Source organism: Halichoerus grypus, chromosome 9, assembly GCF_964656455.1.
Source record: "Halichoerus grypus chromosome 9, mHalGry1.hap1.1, whole genome shotgun sequence".
Classification (NCBI taxonomy): Eukaryota; Metazoa; Chordata; class Mammalia; order Carnivora; family Phocidae; genus Halichoerus; species Halichoerus grypus.
The window spans coordinates 68,443,456-68,465,619 of NC_135720.1; the positions used below are offsets into that span (position 1 = coordinate 68,443,456).

General features: G+C 38.6%; 1 protein-coding gene and 1 pseudogene across 10 annotated transcripts in view; both read left to right on the top strand.

Moving 5' to 3' along the window:
* Positions 1 to 22,164, top strand: part of BACH2 (BACH transcriptional regulator 2) — a 353,067-nt gene that overhangs the window by 259,307 nt on the left and 71,596 nt on the right. For all 10 annotated transcript variants that reach the window (XM_078054990.1, XM_078054988.1, XM_078054991.1 and 7 more), the window contains one exon: positions 16,264 to 16,518. In XM_078054990.1, the coding sequence (XP_077911116.1) occupies positions 16,276 to 16,518 (243 nt within the window). In that variant the 5' untranslated portion in view covers positions 16,264 to 16,275. The remainder of the gene's footprint in view (positions 1 to 16,263; positions 16,519 to 22,164) is intronic.
* Positions 5,581 to 6,376, top strand: LOC144378973 (mitochondrial carrier homolog 2 pseudogene; annotated as a pseudogene).

Sequence of the window (22,164 nt, forward strand, 5' to 3'; positions counted from 1 at the left end):
GACATACAGGAGTGTCTTGGGCGTAACCCAGGAATGGAAATACTGGGTCATAATCTGTCCATATGTATGAGAGTCTCTCTTGCTTTACATCTTCACAAACACTTGAAATTGCCAAACTTTTTAGTTCTTTCCAGTTTGGTGGATGTGTAATATATCTTTAATTCTTTATTATCTTTAAATTAATACATATAGTCTACTACCAACATTCTTTTTTTGTTTAATTCTAGTTAGTTGACATATAGTTCAGTATTGGTTCCAGGAGTATAGTGCAGTGATTCATCATTTACATATAATACCCAGTGCTCATCCTAACAAGTGCCCTCCTTAATGCCCATCCCCCATCTAGCCCATTCCCCACCCACCTTCCTCCATCAACTCTCAGTTTCTTCTTTGTAGCTAAGAGTCTCTCATGATTTGTTTCCCCCCCCTCTCTCCCCCACCCATATGTTCATCCATTTTGTTTCTTAAATTCCACATATGAGTGAAATTATATGGTGTTTGTCTTTCTCTGAATGACTTATTTTGCTTAACATAATACAATACACTCTAACGCCATCCACGTTGTTTCAAATGACAAGATTTCATTCTTTTTGATGGTTGAGTAATATTCTATTGTATATGTACACCGTATCTTCCTTATCCATTCATCAGTTGATGGGCATTTGGGCTCTTTCCACAGTTTGGCTATTGTTGATAATGCTGCTATAAACATCAGGGTGCACGTACTCCTTTGAATGTGTTTTTTTTTGTTTGTTGTTTTTTTTTTTTAGAGAGAGAGTGCGAGCAGGGAGGGAAGGGGCAGAGGAAGAGGAGAGAGAGAATCTTAAGCAGGCTCCATGCTCAGGGCATAGCCCAAAGTGGGACTCGATCTCAAGACCATAAAATCATACCTGAGCTGAAACCAAGAGTCAGGTGCGTAACTGACTGAGCCACCCAGGTGCCCCCTCAAATGTGTATTTATATCCTTTGAGTAAATACCTAGTAGTGCAATTGCTGGATCAAAGGGTAGTTCTATTTTTAGCTTTTTGAGGCACCGCCATACTGTTTTGAGGAACCTCCAAACTCCATAGAGTGGCCGCACCAGTTTGCATGCAAAAAGGTTCCCCTTTCTCTGCATCCTCGCCAACACCTGTTGTCTCCTGTGTTGTTAATTTTAGACATTATGACTGGCGCGAGGTGGTATCTCACTGTGGTTTTGATTTGTATTTCCCTGATGATGAGTGAAGTTGAGCATCTTTTCATGTGTCTGTTAGCCATCTGGATATATTCTTTGGAAAAATGTCTATTCATGTCTTCTGCCCATTTCTTAACTGGGTTATTTGTTTTTTGGTTGTTGAGTCTAGTGAGTTCTTTATAGATTTTGGATACTAACCGTTTATCAGGTATGTCATTTGCAAATATCTTCTCCCATCCCCTAGGCTGCCTTTTAGTTTTGTTGATTGTTTCTTTCACTATGTAGAAGCTTTTTATCTTGATGAAGTCCCAATAATTCGTTTTTGCTTTTGTTCCCCTTGCCCCTGGTGACATGTCTAATAAGAAATTGCTACGGCTGAGGTCAAAAAGGTTGCTGCCTGAGTTCTCCTCTAGAATTTTTATGGTTTCCCGTCTCACGTTTAGGTCTTTCATCCATTGTGAATTTATTTTTGTGTATGGTGTAAAGAGAATGAAATGGTCCAGTTTCATTCTTCTGCATGTTGCTGTCCAGTTTTCCCAACACCATTCACTGAAGAGACTTTTTTTCCATTGGATACTCTTTTCTGCTTTGTTAAAGATTAGTTGCCCATATAGTTGTGGGTCCATTTCCAGGTTTTCTGTTCTGTTCCATTGATCTATGTGTCTGTTTTTGTGACAGTACCGTACTGTCTTGATGACTACAGCTTTGTAATATAGCTTGAAGTCCAGAATCAGGAGGCTTTGCTTTTCTTTTTCAGAATTGCTTTGGTTATTCAGGGTCTTCTGCAGTTACATACAAATTTTAAAATTATTTGTTCTAGCCTTGTGAAAAATGCTGGTGGTATTCTGCTACCAACATTCCAGGACTTCTAGCTCAGCCTCTGCATCACAGCCTGCCTCTTCATACAGTTCACATTTAAATATCGAAGTGTGAGGACTTATCACTGTTTTATTACTAGATATTTAGAAAGCTTGGGTTATTTTTTATTTCGGTCTATTTTTTAAAAATGAGTGAAACAACATCAGCAACAAAAATTACCCAAAAATTGGGACTTATGATAATTGTCCCTAAATTCCTTATGTATTTTTTTTTCAACTGTACAGTAAAACCATTGTCACAAACTGTGTCAGTAAATTGAACTTCCTCCCAAAAGGTCAAAGAAAATGGAAGTTTATGTTGAAGTACAAGAACCATTCAGAGCTATTAAGGATTTGATGATACAATTGCAAGTGCTTCCTTCTAACAGCAGCCTTAAATTTCAGTTCCCTTGGCACTGACAAGCACACACGCAGATGGAGTGTTTGAGTAAATAAAGAACACGGAACGTTTTAGCTGCTCAATGTCAGGCCCTTACTCTAGCTATCTAAGGCATTAGAGACATTAAATGACAGGCACTGCAGTTTTCCATTATAAAATACTGAAATTGGATTGCTTTACACTTTAAGTAAGAAGTTTGAGTCTTGATGCAATTGAAAAGTGTTTCCAACCCAAAAGCAATAACTTAGTAATTTTAATGGCACTATGCACTCGAAAATTTCTATAGACTTGATAACTTTCTTTTATAAAGACTAACCCTTATGGTTTCATTGTAAATAACTTAAAAAAAAGCATGCTTGATAAGAGCAGGAATTTACTCAGCAATTACTAAATAATTTAGTATGTGATTCACAGAAGTATTTACTTAATGCCCTGTTTCTCTGGGAAATGTGGTTGGAATTTCAAATGAAATGGTTTTTAATTTGGTCTTTTTCATTACCTGCAAGGTGTATTCATTTCTTTTCATGTGAACCATTCTAGACATGACAGGTTGTCTGAAAAACTTAACATTCTACTTTTTTGTGAATTTCAGCTTTTCACATTTCCCACTGTAGATTTTTTTCTTTTTGGTTTTTTGATTTATACTTTTAACCTTCAGAACTAATTGTCAGATGTTTTAATTTCTGAATATGAACCAATAATGAATGAAGACTGAATGAGTAAGTGAATAAGCAAGTCTGTATTCATTAATATTGTATCTTTGACTAATAAGAATTGTGGTCTGTGTAGTTTTTTGAAGGAATGAGCATATTATGAGAAAATAATAGTAATTAACTTTTACTGCTGAACCATATGATAAGATGATTGGGGTATATGTGTATGTACATGTGCAGCTGGGTTTTTTGGCCTACAAAAAGAAGAATGAGATCCAGCCAAAACCCAAATCAGAACCTTTGGAAGGCTTCCTTACAATCTGATTTCAGCTAATGTCTACACACTTTAACACATTGTCTAATGCTTAGTGTAAAGACTGGCTGTCAGACTCCTACATGCTATTCTGGGCTCTGTTACTCACTACAAAGTATTTCATTCTTAGATCCCATGGGTCCTGCTGCAGATTTCAGGATTTGCTGCATTAGGGGGGAAAATGTTTTTTAATTAATATTAGCAAAGCAAGTGGAAAAAAAAGAAACTTAATGGGACATAATGCAGTGATAGGAGAAACGGAATTTAGGTTGGAATTGGTGAGTCAAAAACAGACAAATTGGAGGGAGTTCCTAGAAGAGCACCCATGATAATTGGAGGATGAGAAGGGCTGACTGATTTCTAAAAGAAGAAGAAACAGTATGTTCCATTATGCTTGAAGAGGGGCCAACAGTGAGGGGTGTGATAAGATCCAATAGGAATGTAAAGGCCAAGAGGAAGAGAGTGGTGCTGGCATGGCATAAGGAAGGATTATCCAGGAATAATGTAATAAAAGCAAGAAAATCCTCAGACAGGTTAAAGTCTAGCAACAGTTTCATGGGAATGATAGATTTTAGATTATACCGTTTGATGAACAGATCTAATCTGTTTTAAGTGTCTTCTAAAACTTTCTGGAAGGTTTAACCCAAAAAGCAGACATCCGTGTTCATGTGACTATCATAGCCTCTTCATCGACTCAGGAGCACGTATCACCATAGCCCCCTTACTTTCCCAAACGTGCCCTAGCAGGATATTGAATCATTCCTTGAGGCCCCCTCCCCCCAGATATCTTAGACCAGAAAGAGACCATCTTGCTTATGAACTGCAGTCTGAGAGTTCACCCACTGCACTGCCTTGGCTTCACCACTATCGATGACTGCTCCCCACCTGGTGGTGTAGACTCTCATCCAGTGCTGCTGTATAGCAGTCAAGCCCCCGCTCGGACCTCAGTGGAACTCCACACTGGGTTTCCAGGTGACATAATTATTTTAGTTTATACTCCTTTACGCAGCCATGGTTCCCAGAACAAACCTATGGGCTAAGATGTCTAGGACTGAAAGAGCTAATAGCATTAGCACCACATGTTGTGCCAAAATGTCTTCCTAGATTTGGATTCTCCATTTCCAAAAGCTAATTTCACCTTTTAAAATTTTTTTTTTACTCAGGGATATCATGGTCTATCCAGACAGATCTTCCTAACTTGGAACCTATGAGAGCAGGGGTTGGGGTACTAGTTCCCTCTCTCCCAGAAGGATTTTTCCTTCATATTGTCCATCCCATTCCCTGTAACCACCTCTGTGGAGGCAGTTTCTTTTAAGCCATGCAACATCAACAACAATAAAAGAGGGTATATGTGAATGGTCTTTATAAGGCCAAAGAAAGCTACTTCTCTCGACTACAGTGACAGTGACCCATTGCCTGTGACCAATTAGGTATTTCTTTTATAGACTCTAAGACTCAGAGAATTGTAGCCATGTAAGAACTTTGCTGATCTTCTAGTTCAGACTTTTCATTTTACAAATATGGAAGCAGGTCCAGAGAAAGTTAGGCAGTTTATCCAAAATCCACAAAGCTGCTCAGTGCAAGAGCTAGATCAAAAGACCTAGATCCCAGGTATACTCCTCCTTCCACTGCACCTCACTTTATTTCTCTTTGGACTTTCTTTCATTTCATGTTTCACTAAAGAACTTAAGGCTTTGTATCCTTTATAGCAAGCTCCTCTCTTCTTGGTGTAGGTGCATTAATATTAATTACCTATAAATGGATTGGAAAAATGAGATATCTCTTATAAATCTCCTGCTTTTTATGAATTAAGTGTACCACTTACATTGTAGAACATTAATTTTTCCACCTAATTTTGAGTACTGCCTGCTACATGTAAGCTATTGTGACTTAAATAAATAAATTTCCACTGACTGAGAAAACCGAGCGTGATAGGAGGTGAGTAATAATTTGAGAACTAAGAATAGAGAAAATAAATCAGACTTGAGACCCTCTATAGGAGATAAGAAAATCCTGAAAATATTTCATGTAAAAGATGCCAGAATAGGAAATATTTGTCTTCAGTCCACATGTGCCATCATGGCAGTCGTGACCAGTCAGGTACTCCTGGGCTCTGGTCTCACCATCCTGTCCCAGCAATTCATGTATGTGAAGGTGCTCATCCAAGTGGGATATGAGCCTCTTCCTCCAACAATAGGATGAAATATTTGGGGGCAGCAAGTATGTCAGCCTCCGGGTCTGTTTTGTTATGTTCAGCACATTGTGAGCATCAGTGGGAAGCATGGGTTATTCACAGGCTTAACTCCAAGACTGTGTTCAGGAGTCCTTGGAACTGTGGTCCATGGTAAAGTTTTACAGGATTTAGGCCCTGGAAATGTACAGAAAGAAGTCACGCCTTCCTGCCACCAAGTTATCGAGGTTGTCTTGAGAGATGATGGCCCGTTCTGCTGCTATGCTCACCACACATTCCTTCCACGTGATCACTCTGAGATCTGTGGTACACATCATTGGCAGAAAATCCAAGTACTGTGGACTTTGTAACTCCATAGTAATCATCTATCATGAAGAGGGCAACCTAGAATTTTTTGCAAGTCTTATATCTCGCCTCCTAGGTGACATCATTTATTTGTGGCTCTGTCCCTCACTGGCCTACCTCATCAATACCTATGCACTGGACAGTGGGGTTTCCACCATCAGTAAAATGAAGAGTTATTCCCAAGCTGTCACAGGATTTTTTGCCAGTATATTGACCTATCCCTTTGTGTTTGTCTCTAATCTTATGACTGTCAACAACTGTGGGTTTGCTGATGGATCCCTTCATTACTCCCCAGTATATATACATCTTGGATAGACTGCCAGTGCATGCTGCAAAAGGAGGGAAATATGAGCTGAGGAAATAGCTTGTTTTTCTGGAAGGTCCCCTTTGGGAAGACTCATTGTTGTGACCTGAGAATGTTAATTTGAAGATATGGGGCAGGGACAGTGACATTTCTATAGTTCCAGATGCACAGAATTATGGGAGATAATGTTGATTTCTATACAATGTGGTATGCTTTCTTAATAATCATTTAATCTTGAGAGAATGGAAAAAAATACTTGTCTTCTTACTAGGTAAAAAAGAATTTAGCAGCAATTAACTAGTCGTAAAGACAGACGCCATGCAAACTCAAAGTTTGCTCCATGGCTTATGGTCATTGTAACTGAATTGTGTCATTTAAAATGTTATTCTTACTGTATAAAAATGATTCCAGGTAATAAAGCTTACAGATACTTTATCTTTTATTGAAATTCAAAGAACTAAATGTTCATTTTTGCAGAAATATTTTTGTAAACTAGGTATTACAAATCATCATTTATAGTAGAGCAAAGTTTATACTATATGGTTAGCAAAGTGATAAGTTATTGTTTGTAACATTTTTGGTGTAACTGTAACATAAAGACTAAATCCAGGATTTTACTTCCAGCCAAGATGGAGTAACAGGTACTAGAGTTACTAAATTTACTCCCACCTGAAACAACTATAAAAACAAATAAAATATATCAAACAATGCTTTTCAAAACATTGGACACCAAGAAACAAAAGACATTGACCCCTAAAAGAAGGAAAACAAGCTGAGCCCAGCTGACTGTTTTGAGAGTGTTTCCAGACAATGGTAGGGGAAAGAGAAACCAAAGAAGATTTTGGCTGACTCCTGGGTTGAGGAGACCTAATAGTCAGGAGAGACTGTAGTGGCTACACTTCAGAAAGCAGGGTAGCAAAGAAGAGAGAGCTTCACAGAGAGAAAACTCCAGAGATCTGCAGAGGGTTTCCCTTAAATATTCTGCAGTGTACTCATTAGCCCATGTGTGTGAGAAAAATACCAAAAACGGGGAAAGAAAGACCCAAAACAATTAGAAGGAACAGTACTCAGAGCTCACAGAGGATCAGGAATAACACCTGTTCCTACCAGCCAGACTAGAGAACCCTTAATTCAAGGGGCATTGGGTAAAATACTCAGAAGAGTCTTGAATCAGTAGTGGGGAATAAGGAATTCTAGATGAAATGCTGCTGTTCCCACCTAACAGATCTCAAAACTAAACCTGGAGGACCGAACTGTTTCCATATAACTCAGCTGAGTCCTAGGACAAAGTTTAAGAATGTTAATAACAACACACAAGTATCAAGCATCCAACAAGGTAAAATTCACAATGTCTGTCTCCAATCAAAAATTTCCAGGCATGCACAGAAGCAGGGAAATATGACTCATAATGAAGAGAAACAGTGATCAAAACTAAACCAGAATTGACACAGATGTTAGAATTAACAGACAGAAGTAGTTATTATAACTGTATTCCAAATGTTCAAGAAGTTAGAGGAGTGATTGACTATCTTAAGTAGAGTCATGCGAGATATAAAAAAGACCCAAATTGAACTTTTAGAGATGACAACCACAGTTTCTGAGATGAAAATTATTGTGAAAGGAATTAATGGCAGATTAGATATTGCAGAAGAAAGGATTAATGAACTTGAAGGCCTAGCAATAGAAACTGTCCAAAATGAAACACACAGAGAAGAAAAGACTATCAGAAAGAGAAATGTACAGAGCATTTGTGAGCTGTGGGACAATTTCAGATAGTCTCCATTCAAGTAGTCAAATAAATAATGTCTGACATGCTTCCAAATTTGGTGAAAACTACATCCACCCATTCAAAAAGCTCAAAAACCATGAAAAACTACACCAAAGCACATCATAATCAAATTGCTCAAAACAGGTGATAAAGAAAGCATCTTAAAAGTATCTAGAAGGAAAAAAGACATTACATATAGAGGAACAAAGATAAGGATGAAGGCAGATTTTTCATTGGAAACCATGCATATGAAAAGACAGTACAATGACATTTTTCAAAGTACTGAAAAGAAAAAAATTGTCATCTAGAATCTATACCCCGCAAAAATAACTTCCAAAATGAAGGGGGCAGACTTCTTAAGAGAAACAAACACTGAAAGAATACATCACCAACTATGATGGACCGAATGCTTAGGTCCACCTCCAAAAGCCCTAACCCCAATGCAATGGTCTTTGGAGATGGAGATGGGATTAGTATCCTTGTAAAAAAAAACAGGACTAGACCTCTTCCTCTTCCCTGTGCAAAGACAGTGAGAAGGCAGCTATCTGCAAGCCAAGAAGAGAGCCCTCACCAAAGAACCAAAATCAGCTGGTGCCTTGATCTTGGAATTCCCAGACTGAAGAACTATGGGAAAGAAATCCTATTGTTTGTGTTACCCAGTTTCTACTATTTTGCTATAACAGCCCAGGCTAAGACACAAACATATCCACACTGCAAGTCATATTAAAGGAAGTACTTCAGGCAGAAGAAAAGTGTGTGTGTGTGTGTGTGTGTGTGTGTGTGTGCACTTTATTTTCTTGCTATTTAAATCTCTGTAAAAGATAATAGTTTAAACAAAAATAATAACAATGTAGTGTGGGGTTTATAACATTTGTGGAAGTAAAATGCATGACCAAGAAGGGAGAAACGGAGGCATACTATTGTAAGATTCTTATACTCTATTTGAAGTGGTATAATATCACTTGAAGATAGATTGTGATAATTTAAAGGAGCATACTATAAACCCTAGGTGACCAATAAAATAACAAAACAATGTGCCAAAAAAGGGGATAAGCTTGAATTATAAAAAATACTGTTAATATAAAAACAGAGAGTGAGGAGAAAGGGAACAAAGAACAGATGGGACAAAGAGAAAACAAGTTTCAAAATGGCATATTTGAACCCCACCAAGTCAATAATAAATTAAATGTAAATGGTATAAATACCAGAATTAAAAGTCAGAGATATTCAGATTGGACTTTTTTTAAGATTGATTTATTTATTTTAGAGAGGCGAGAGGGAAGAGTCTTAAGCAGCGGAGCCTGATGTGGGGCTCAATCTCACGACCCTGAGATCACGACCTGAGCTGAAACCAAGAGTCTGATGCTTAACTGACTGTGCCACCAAGGCATCCCTTGGATTTTTTTAAAAAGCAAGACTCAACTATATGTTGCCTACAAGAAATACACTTTAAATATAAAGACACAAATAGATTAAAAAGATAAGTAGGGGGAAAGATGCCAACACTAATGCTAACACTAAGCAAAAAAAGGTGACGTGACTATTGATATCAGACAAATTAGATTTCAAAGCAAATGATATTTCCAGGAATTAAAGGGTCATTTTGTGATAGAGGAATAAATACATCAAGAGAAAATAAAAATTCTAACCATGTATGCATCTAATAACAGGATTTCAAACTGCATGAAGCAAAAACTGATAGGTAAATCTACAATTATAGTTGAGATTTCAGTGACTCTTCTCAATACCTTGGACAGAAAATTAATAAAGATTCAGAAGATTTGAACAACATTTATTATACAACTTGACTTAATTGATATTTACAGAACGCTCCAGCCAACAACAGAACACACATTCCTTTCAAATACGTACGGAATATTTACCAAGATAGACCATATTCTGGGATATAAGACAAGTCTCCATAAATTAAAAGGATTGAAGTCATTCAAAGTTTGTTCTCTGACCACAATGGAATTAAATGAGAAAACAATAATAGAAAGATATCTGGAAACTCCTTCAAACATTTGGAAACTAAATAACATTTCCAAATAATTTATACATTAAGAAAGAAACAAAAAGGGAAATTAGAAAGCATTTTAAAATTAATGAAAATTAAAACAACGTTTCAAAATTTGTGAGATGTTGCTAAAGCACTACTTGGAGTGAAATGTATAGCATTAAAGCTTTTCTTAGAAAAGAGGAAAGATCTCAGATCAAAGAACTCAACTTCCACCTTTGGAAACTGGAAAAAGAAAAGCAAATTAGTGGTCAATTAATCTTTGACAAAGGAGGCGAGAATATGCAATGGGAAAAGACAGTCTCTCCAACAAATTGTGTTGGGAAAATTAAACAGCTAATGCAAAAGAATGAAACTGGACCACTTTCTTACACCATACACAAAAATAAACTCAAAATGGATTAAAGACCTGGGGGATGGGGTGGGAGGGATGGGGTGACTGGGTGATAGACACTGGGGAGGGTATGTGCTCTGGTAAGCGCTGTGAATTGTGCAAGACTATTGAATCTCAGGTCTGTACCTCTGAAACAAATAATGCAATATATGTTAAAAAAAAAATGGATTAAAGACCTAAATGTGAGACCCAACACTGTAAAAATCCTAGAAGAGAGCACAGGCAGTAATTTTTCTGACATCAGCCTTAGCAACATTTTTCTAGATATGTCTCCTGAAGCAAGGGAAACAAAAGCAAAAATAAACTATTGAAACTACATCAAAATAAAAAGCTTCTGCACAGCAAAGGAAACAGTCAACAAAACTAAACGACAATCTACTGAATGGGAGAAGATATTTGCAAATGACTTATCTGATAAAGGATTAGTATCCAAAATCTGTAAAGAACTTATAAAACTCAACACCCAAAAAACAAATAATCTAATTTAAAAATGGGCCAAAGACATGAACAGACATTTCTCCAAAGATATCCAGATGGACAACAGACATGAATAGGTGCTCAACATCACTGATCATTGGGGAAATGCCAATCAAAACTACAATGAGATATCACCTCACACCTATCAGAATGGCTAAAATCAAAACCACAAGAAACAGCAAATGTTGGCAAGGATGTGGAGAAAAAGGAATCCTCTTGCACTGTTGGTGGGAAAGCAAACTGGTGCAGCCGCTGTGGAAAACATTATGGAGGTTCCTCAGAAATTTAAAAATAGAACTACCATATGATCCAGTAATTCCACTACTGGGTATTTACCCAAAGAATATGAAAACACTGATTCAAAAGGGTATATGCACCCCTATGTTTATTGCAGCACTATTTACAATAGCCAAATTATGGATGCAGCCCAAGTGTCTATCAATAGATGAATGGATAAAGATGTGATAAATGAAATATTACTCAGCCATAAAAAAGAATGAAATCTTTCCTGAGATTAAGAATTCCTCATATCAGTGAGGTCATATGATACATGTCTTTCTCTGTTTGACTTATTTCGCTCAGCATAATACCCTCCAGTTCCATCCACGTCATTGCAAATGGCAAGATCTTACTCCTTTTGATGGCTGCATAATATTCCATTGTATATATATACCACATCTTCTTTATCCATTCATCTGTTGATGGACATCTTGGCTCTTTCCACAGTTTGGCTATTGTGGACATTGCTGCTATAAACATCGGGGTGCACGTACCCTTTCGGGTCCCTACTTTTGTATCTTTGGGGTAAATACCCAGTAGTGCAATTGCTGGATCATATGGTAGCTCTATTTTCAACTTTTTGAGGAACCTCCATACTGTTTTCCAGAGTGGCTGCACCAGCTTGCATTCCCACCAACAGTGTAGGAGGGTTCCCCTTTCTCCGCATCCCCGCCAACATCTGTCATTTCCTGACTTGTTAATTTTAGCCATTCTGACTGGTGTGAGGTGGTATCTCATTGAGGTTTTGATTTGGATTTCCCTGATGCCGAGCGATATTGAACACTTTTTCATGTGTCTGTTGGCCATTTGGATGTCTTCTTTGGAAAAATGTTGCTGGAGTGGGGGGTGGGGTGGGAGGGATGGGGTGACTGGGTGTTGGACACTGGGGAGGGTATGTGTTCTGGTAAGCGCTGTGAATTGTGCAAGACTGTTGAATCTCAGATCTGTACCTCTGAAACAAATAATGCAGTATATGTTGAGAAAGAAAAAAAGAAGAAGAAGAATGTAGCAGGAGGGGAAGAATGAAGGGGGGGAAATCGGAGGGGGAGAAGAACCATGAGAGACGATGGACTCTGAAAAACAAACTGAGGGTTCTAGAGGGGAGGGGGTTGGGAGGATGGGTTAGCCTGGTGATGGGTATTGAGGAGGGCACGTTCTGCATGGAGCACTGGGTGTTATGCACAAACAATGAATCATGGAACACTTTATCTAAAACTAATGATGTAATGTATGGGGATTAACATAACAATAAAAAAATTAAAAAAAAAAAAAGAATGAAATCTTGCCATTTGCAATAACATGGATGGATCTAGAGAGTCTAATGCTAAGTGACATAAATCAGAGAAAGAAATGCCATATGATTTCACTCAAATGTGGAATTTAAGAAACAAAATAGATGAACAAAGAAAAAAAAGAGACAGACCAAAAAAGGATACGTAACTGTAGAGAACAAGTTGATGGTTATCAGAGGGGAGGTAGGGAGATTGGGGTGGGGGGGATGGGTGAAATAGGTGAAGGGGTTTAAGAGTATACTTATCATGATGAGCACTGAGTGTACAATATATAGAATTGTTGAATAACTATATTTTACACCTGAAACTAATACAACACTGTATGTTAACTATACTGGAATTAAAATAAAATCTAAAAAATAATAAAAGGTAATAGAAATTAAAAAGAGCAAATTAAAGCCTAAAGTAAGCAGAAGAAAGGGTACAACGATGATAGCAGAAATCAACGTAATAGAAAATAGAACAATAAGAATCAATTTAACAAAAGCTAGTTCCTTGGGAACATTGATAAAATTTATAAACCTCTAGCCAACCTGGTCAGAAAAGAAAGAAAGAGGACACAAATTCCCAATATCAGGAATATGAGCTTCAACAAAGATTCTACTAATATTAAAAGGAAAATAAGGAAATACTATGTACAACTTTATGCCAATGAATTTGACAATTTTTTTTTTTAAATTGAATTTGTAGTTAAAACTCAAGGCCAAGGAGACTTCACAGGCAAATTCTACCAAATATTTAAGGAAGAAATGATACCAATCCTACAAAGACTCTTCTAGAAAATTGAAGAGGAAGAAATATTTTCCAACTCATTTTGTGAGACCAGCATTACTGTGATTAAAAATACATATATGAAAAGAAAACTACAGACTAATATCCTACATGAGCATAGATGCAAAAATTCTTAGCAAAATGTAAAAAAATGAATCCAACAATGTGTAACAAGACAAATACATTACGGTCAAGTGGAGTTTATTTTAGAGATGCAAGATGGATTTAACATTCAAAAATCAATCATATTATTCATATTAACATACTAAAAAAGAAAAATTATGTGATTATCAATACATGCAGAAAACACATTTAATAAAATCCAGCATCCATTCCTGCTTTTTTAAAAAAAAGAAATTCCCAGCAAATTAGGAATAGAAAGAAATTTCCTCAACTCAATAGGGGCATCTATGAAGCACCTATAGCTACCGTCATAAATAACAGTGAAAGGATGAAGTGTTCCCCTGACATCAGGAACAAGGCAAGGATGTTCGCTCTCACCACTTCTATTCAACATTGCACTAGAGGTTCTAGCCAATGCAATAAGCAAGAAAAAGACACTGAAATCATTCAGATTGGAAAGGAAGTAAAATGTCTTCATTCACAGACAACATGTATGTTTTACAAAATCTATGTTATGTACCAAAATAAATAAATAAGGCTGTGAGAACTAATAAGCAAGTTAGGCAAAACTGCAGGATATAAGATCAATACACAAAAACAATTTATATTACTGTATACTAGCCACGAAAAATCAGAAATTTAAATTAAAAAGCGAAATCATTTATAATTACATTAAAATAGTAATATCTATGTATAAACCTGAAAAAAAGATATGACCTTGATTTAGGCAAAGATTTTTTAGACATACCACCAAAAGCATGATCCATAAAAGAAAAAATTGATTGGTCTTCATCAGATGAAGACTTTCTGCTCTTCAAAAAACACTGTTAAGAGAATGAAAAGACAGGGGTGCCTGAGTGGCTCAGTCGTTAAGCATCTGCCTTCGGCTCAGGTCATGATCCCAGGGTCCTGGGATCGAGTCCCATATCGGGCTCCCTGCTCCGCAAGAAGCCTGCTTCTCCCTCTCCAACTCCCCCTGCTTGTGTTCCCTCTCTCGCTGTCTCCTTCTCTGTCAAAAAGTAAATTTAAAAATCTTAAAAAAAAAGAGAGAGAGAGAGAATGACAAGCTACAGACTTGGAGAAAATACTTACAAATCACATATCTGATAAAGGACTTTTATTCAGAGTATATAAAGAATGCTCAAATCTCAGTAATAAGGAAACAGACCAGTAGAAAATGGACAAAGAATCTGAGTACACATCTCTCCAAAGACGGTAAATAGATGGCAAATAAGCACATGAAAAATGTTCAGCATCTTCAGTCATTAGAAAAAAGCAAATTAAAACCACAAAGATATACCATGGTATACTTATTAGAATGGCCAAAACTAGAAAGACTAAGTGTAACAAGTTGTGGCAAGAATGTGAAAGAACTAGAACTCTCATACACTGCTGTTGGAATGTGAAATTCTACAACCACTATAGAAAACAGGGATAGTCTCTCAAAAAGTTAGACTTACACATACCAAATGATCCATCCATTCTACCCCTAGGAATTTACACAAGAGAAATGAAAGCATATGTTCATGCATAGATTTATACACTAATTCATAGCAGCTTTATTTGTAATAGCCCAAAATTGGAAACACCCAAAGATCTGCCAATAGATGAATGGATAAAAAATTGTGCTGTATCCATACAATGGAACACTACTCAGCAATAAAGGAACAACCATTTGATGCACACAACAACAACATAGAGGAATTGCAAAATAACCATGCTGAGTAAAAGAAGCCAGACATAAAGGAATATAATCTGTATGATTCCATTTACATAAAATATAGAAAATACAAATTAATATATAGTGTCATAAAGCAGAACTGTAGTTTTGGGAGGGAGGGGGGTACAGAGAGGTGCAAGGGAAGGACTATTAAGGGGTATAGAAAGATTTTTTTGGTGATTGATGTAGGGTATGTTCCCTGTCTTGATTGTGATGCATACATATGCTAAAACATATCAAACCACCCACTATAACTATATGCAATTTATCGTGGGTTAAAGTTACTAAAATAAATAAGAGTGAAGCCAAAAGGAAAGTAAAACTTTATTGGAATTCATACTAGTAGTAGACATTCCTGAAAAACTATGTTATGTAAATTAGTTATAGACACTACTTTTTAAAGTACATCAGTGGATACTTCTTGAAGCAAAGAACCCTTTTGTAAAGTAATCTTCACTGTGGAATACATCTTTTTTTATGACTCTTAATGTGATATATTGTGTTTCCTGAAAGAGGATGTATATCAAGTCTGCTGGGATAATGACAGCACAAGTCCACTTCTTTTCAAGAGCATTTAGTGAGCAACAACAGCATTCCGTTGGTTGTGCTTTGTCCTGAAGTGGCGGAGGGCAATTGTGATAGCTCGCTCTACCGATGCTGTAGTACACATACCGTTTACTTCACTTGTTCAATTATGTATTGTGATTAGGTATTTACTCTGCTTGGCATCTTAGCCAAACGTCAACCTAGGAGTTTACGTGTACTTTGTCAAGAGAGGATAGTAAACACTTCAAAATGATTCATTTCCCCTTAACACAAAGCTCAATCAATACTTGAATCGGGACCATGTGTATGTGGAAGTTCCTTTTTCAGTCGGATAGCAAAATCAAAACTACTAAATCTTAGAGTACCTATATGTTTTAAATGTTTTGGGTGTTTCATTAAGGGACCTGGCTTTGTTTCCATGGGGTAAAACGACGCAGTAAAAGGAAAGATAAAAGTCAGCCATTGAACATGAATTTCCAGGTATGTTTTCTGAGCTCATTGTGCTGAACATGAATATGCTAAAGGACAATTCTCCTTTTTGCCTGGCTCATGGCCGTGGGACGCAGGAACTGTGACATTCTTCTCACCTTCTGTATCTGACTCAGGTAGCTCTGGTGACCCCACCTTTCTCTCTTTCAGGGTGTGAACGGCATGTCTGTGGATGAGAAGCCTGACTCCCCCATGTATGTGTATGAGTCCACAGTCCACTGCACCAACATCCTCCTGGGCCTCAATGACCAGCGGAAAAAGGATATTCTCTGTGACGTGACTCTGATCGTGGAAAGGAAGGAGTTCCGGGCCCACCGGGCTGTGCTGGCCGCATGCAGTGAATACTTCTGGCAGGCGCTGGTTGGACAGACGAAAAATGACTTGGTGGTCAGCTTGCCTGAGGAGGTACGGTAGTTTGGTTTGTTCGTGTGGTTGCTCATGGAGGTCTATCAACCTGTAGACAGTTGGCTAAGTAGGAGCTAAAAGGTGGACCCTGGGCCCCATTCCTGCTCAGGGGCTGATGTCCAAGTCACCAACACTATTAGGTTTGCCGCAGAGCCAGTTTCTATCTGATGCACTTAAAATCTCAGAGGCATGAATCTGAGCAGAGCATCTTTGTCGGGGAGCCTCACCTCACCTGTGGCTCACAGCCACTTGTAGTTTCTGGTTCACTTACTCTTCAGGTTTTGAGTAGGACAGCAAAAGTTTGCTACAGTCCTAGATGTGGGATCTGAGTCACTGGGACTGTGGCTATGATTTTTCTCTTTCAGATGGTTGAAGGAGCACTTGATTTCCCTTGAGAGTAAAAGAATGAGAGTATTCACAGCACCTGCCTTGCTTGGGGGGAAAAGTAAAAGCAATCAGTAATTTTCACAGTTAATATGGTAGGATTCTAAGAAGTGCAAACTTGCTTTTCTCACCATTGTTGAAAATACCCTACTCATGTTTCTTAATTACTTCAGTGAGTACAGTTGTATCTGTGCTGTAGGGACACTAGTAGCTGGACCTGTTCTGTTGAGAGTTGACATCCATTCAGTTGGATGGCCTAAGCTGCAGGAACTTAAAAGATGGGCTTCATAATGACAAAACATGAAATTGGTCACCCTTTGAACTGTGTATACAATTCCTCTATTTCCATCATCTTCGCTCCCTTTCATTTACATGGGACCAAGGGTAACACTGAGCGGCCTTACCCGTGTGTTCAGGTCCAGAATCTTTCATTGTGCATCTATGCAGTGTGTAACACTGGGGCCACCACCAGCTGTTGTGCAGGCTGTGCACTGCAACACTGGGCCACCACCAGCTGTTGTGCAGGCTGTGCACTGCACAGTCCCAGAGCTACAGCTCAAATCTATAGTCTGTGTGACTGGAGCCCCAGAGTTGGGCAGTGGCCCACAGCACCTCTGAAAGACAGCAGAGACCCCATGACCCTGGTGGGAGGTGCTAATAGTACCACTAGCATTAAATCCCAGGGGTCACAAACCCAAATGCCTGCAGAGGCCTGGCAAATAATAAAAATGAATAAAGCAGGATGTGTATAAGATACTAGGATGAGGTGGGGCAAGCACCTGCTCCACAGAAAGGCATCCAAATTCAACATAAAAAACAAATATGCAGACAAGTCACAGGGGTCGGAGGGGGTCACCAGATCCAGTCCCTTGTTAAACAACATCTACTGTTAGCCCTGCAGAACAAGGGAGAGGCCAGCTAAGAGTGAGGATTGCATAAGCACTCAACATTTTCACATTCTTCTTCTTTTTTATGTACCCACATGAAAGGCTCCAGTACCACACTCCTCACACCCCTAGGAATTAGATAACTAGAAAGATCCCAGTACCAGAGGCAAAAGGACAAATCGGTTGCAGATAATGTACTCAGGGCTGGTGTAGGGAGGGAAACTTATGTATCAACTAATGTGGGAAGGGCAAGGAATGGCAGCTGTGGTGTGATCCTGAGCTGGATTTTCCTCATCTACATCAATGGGCAAATATTTAACCTGTCATTAGGTGAGATGATAAACATAGAAGTTCTCAGCATGGTCTCTATCCCATAGTAGGCATTCATCAAATGTTAAGACCCCTTCTCCTCTAGATGGGCAGCAAGAATGCCTTTGCAGTTTATTCCAATTCTGGAATTCTCTGGAAATATTTGGAAACTTCCAATTATCCAGAATGATCTCGGGGAGAGGATGGAGCTTATAGTTTATTTATTATCTATATCTGTTTGAGAGCTATTTCATTTATATGTTTTTTACCGATTTTCAAAAAAAATCTGTTATATTAAAATATATTTAAAATGAAAATCATATTTTATGTAATTTAGTCTCTCTTCAGTGACTATTGGCCCCATCTTGAGACTTCCTGGACCGTGTGCCTAAGCCCTGGCCTTCCCCCAGTTAGCTCTGGGATCCTGATCTAGTCACTTAAACCCCTCTCTGAGCCCTAGTTTCTACCCATAAAAACCCCTAAAACTCTGAAGTCCTTGAATTATTTATCATAATACAATACCAAGACAGTAAAATTTAAAGGAAACCAGAATATAAATGCATATGGCGTAACTAAAAGTTTCTTTAGGTCAAATCCCTGATAATCACTTATTTCCTTGGCATTTAGGGACTCTTTTTTTTTTTTAAAGATTTATTTATTTATTTGAGAGAGAGTGCAGAGGGAGGGGCAGAGGGAAAGAATCTCAAGCAGACTCCCCGCTGAGCACAGAGCCCTACTCAGGGGCTTAACCTCAAGATCCTGAGATCATGACCTGAGCTGAAATCAAGAGTCGGATGCTCAACCAACTGAGCCACCCAGACACCCCAGCATTAGGGGCCCTTTAAAGCAAGAGGCACACTGTATAGACATCACACAAATATCTGCTATTTGGCCTTTTTGCTTTGTTTGTGTTCTAACTAAGTGGGAATTTGCAATGTGTTGATTTTCTTTCTTCCTAGTCATGTAAAATGATTGCTATTTCTACATTATCTACACTTCCAAACCATTAAAACCTGGTGCTCAGGTATGTGAAACCTTCAGATATAACCAGATCTTTTTTCCTTCCTATGAAACATAAATTCATATTGTCAGTAACCCAGCTTTAAGTATCTTGCTGATGGAGCATGCAAGCCAGCCACAGTGGCATTTTCCTTTGTGGGCCTGTAATTGTTTCTGAGGCCTCCTTCCAAGAGCCCACTCCCTCTGCTCAGAGCACCCTCCTGTGGCCCCAAGTGCTAAGCATTGTTTTTCTCTCCATGTGTGCACACTAAAATGTCCTTGCAGGCTCTAGAGTCATTGTCCCACTTAGCTCAGTGAATGACTTTAGAATTTGAATTAAGTAGTGAATAAGCAAACATCCCAAACATTACCATGGAAAGTAGCTGCTTGGAATTAATTGGCATTTGGCTCATATGATGTAAGAAAAAAGATTTGCACCTGGGTGACTCAGTCAGTTAGGCGTCTGCCTTTGGCTCGGGTCATGATCCCAGGGTCCTGGGATTGAGTCCTGCATCGGGCTCCCTGCTCAGCGGGGAGCCTGCTTCTCCCTCTCCCTCTGCCTGCCACCCTGCCTACTTGTGCTCTCACTCTCTCTCTTTCTGTCAAATAAATAAATAAAATCTTTAAAAAAAAGAAAGAAAGAAAAAACATTTGATTAGCTCCTTGGAAATTTTTAAACCCCATCATTATCCTGTCACCAAATTCAAATCAACTTCTGGTTTGTCCCGGCCTTGTTCACACTTGGCTCACCTCTACACTTCCTAGCCAGCCTCTGTGCTTCTCAGGAGGCCCTCATGGCTGAGTCTGAAATCTCTTTCTTGGACTATGAAACTTCCAGACACATACTGCTGCCTGTCCCACTCCCCTACTTGGTCAGTTTACACCAAACCCAGCTCTGGTATCTAGTTGTCCAGTTGTGCAGTTCTACCCCAAACTCCTGACTCCCAATGGGCAAATCTCTTACTAGCAAATTAGAGCCACTCACAGTGCCCAATATAGCCTCTAAACTAAAAGGGAGCGAAACAAAAATAGAGGCCTCCTTCTGGAAGTCAAGGAGTAATGGAAATGTCTTGCTCTTTTTTTTGTTTTTTCTTTTCTGTTTTTTTTTTTCCTAAAATGGAATTACAGTCCCTAGAGTTTATATGACTTGAGTATTGGCTCCCTATCGAAAAACACACCCAAGAATGTGTATCAGCAAAAAGTAAGACATAAGGCACCGTACCGAGTACTTCCGTTAAATAATAAAACAGATCATTTAGTTTATAATTAGTAAGTCTATTTTGTGCTAAGAGATGAAGAGAAAGTGGTTGACGTGCCAACATTGCAAGGCCGTTACTACACTGCTCATTAGTATTAAAGTTGGCTCAACAAACCTCTCCTTAGCTGTAGTCATGGAGACCGTTTTGGGCTGGACGCCAACCATGCTGGAAATGGCATCACAACCCTGAAGGTCAGTTTTATGGTGTGTCGAGCACAGGGGGCAGGAATGGGGTATGTTTCCTTAGAAGACATGGAACCCACAGTGGGTTTGCCTAGCAGCCCCAATTACGGGGCTCTCCCAGAATGCCAGAGGAAGAGCAGCTGTTAAGAGGTTATTGCCAAGGTCTGTTATCAAAAAGTCCAAAGATAACAAGTATTGGCGAGGATGTGGAGACAAGGGAACCAACCCTTGTGCACTGTTGGTGGGAATGTAAATCAGTGCAGCCACTGTGGAAATAGGGTGGAGGTTCCTCAAAAAATTAAAAACAGAACTCCCAGGGTGACCCAGCAATACCACTTTGGGGTATATATCTGAAAGAAATATAATCACTATTTCAAAGAGATATCTGCACTCCCGTATTCACTGTAGCATTATTCACAATAGTCCAGATGTGAAAACAACTTGTCTATTGACAGGACTGGATAAAGAAAAGGTGCTGTGTGTGTGAATAGTATTCAGGAAAGGAAAGAAATCCTGCTGTTTGCAGCAACATGAGTAAACCTGGAGGACATTATGCTAAGTGCAAGCCAGACACAGAAAGACAAATATTGCAGGATCTCACTATACGTGGCATCTAAAAAAAGGCAAATGATAGTAACAGAGAGTAAATGGTGGTTATTAGAAGCTTCGGGGAGGGGATGGGGCAAAAGTGGAAATATTGATCAAAGGGTACAAACTTTCAGTTATAAGATGAATAAGTTCCAGAAACATAGGGTACAGCATGGTGACTATAGTTAAAAATAATGTATTATATAATTGAAATTTGCTAAAAGAATGGATCTCAATTGTTCTCACCGCACGCGCGCGCACACACACACACACACACAAATGATAACCATGGGAGGTGATAGATATGTTAATAGTTTGATTGTAGTAATCATTTCACAGTTCACATGCACATATCAAAACATCTCATTGTATACCTTAAATATATACAGTTTTTATTTGTGAAAACTAAATATTTTTAAAACAAGGAGAGGGTAGAGCCAAAGCTCTACCACCTTTCTTTGGGCTTTACTGCCCATGGTCTTTCACCCTCTAGAGAAGGGAGAGGTTTCATGCAGAGAATAGCTGTTGGCTAGGGGTAAGTATGCCTCCTCAGGTGGACCACATGCTTTCTTAGGTATAAATATATTTCAGACTTTGGCTTGCTCTCACTCTCTATCTCTGTCTTTTGCTTTCTCTCTCTTTCACTTCTCTCTCTCTCTCTCAACATTTTAGGGCAGATCTCATTTTTGCAGTGCTAAACAAAAAGGAAAACTGACCCAGAAGGATTCTGAAGCAAAAGCATTTGTTAAGTCTTCTTCTTTTTTTTTTTTTTTTTTTTTGTTAAGTCTTAACCACAGGGTGCAATAAAGGGTACAATCTGCAATAGTACTGCCAAGCACAGAGACCAAATAGGAATTATGGAATCTTCTTGATTGAAAGTTTCTAGAGGAGATGAAAGCTGTCAACGTCTCTGGGATGGCTTAGGCCCAGTCTTTGAAAGGAGCAGTAAGATTGTCATGATTATCTTTGGGCAGTGTTTTCAGTGTGTAATACTACAGCAAGTACCTAACACTGTAGGACAAGCTGCCAACAGCGTTC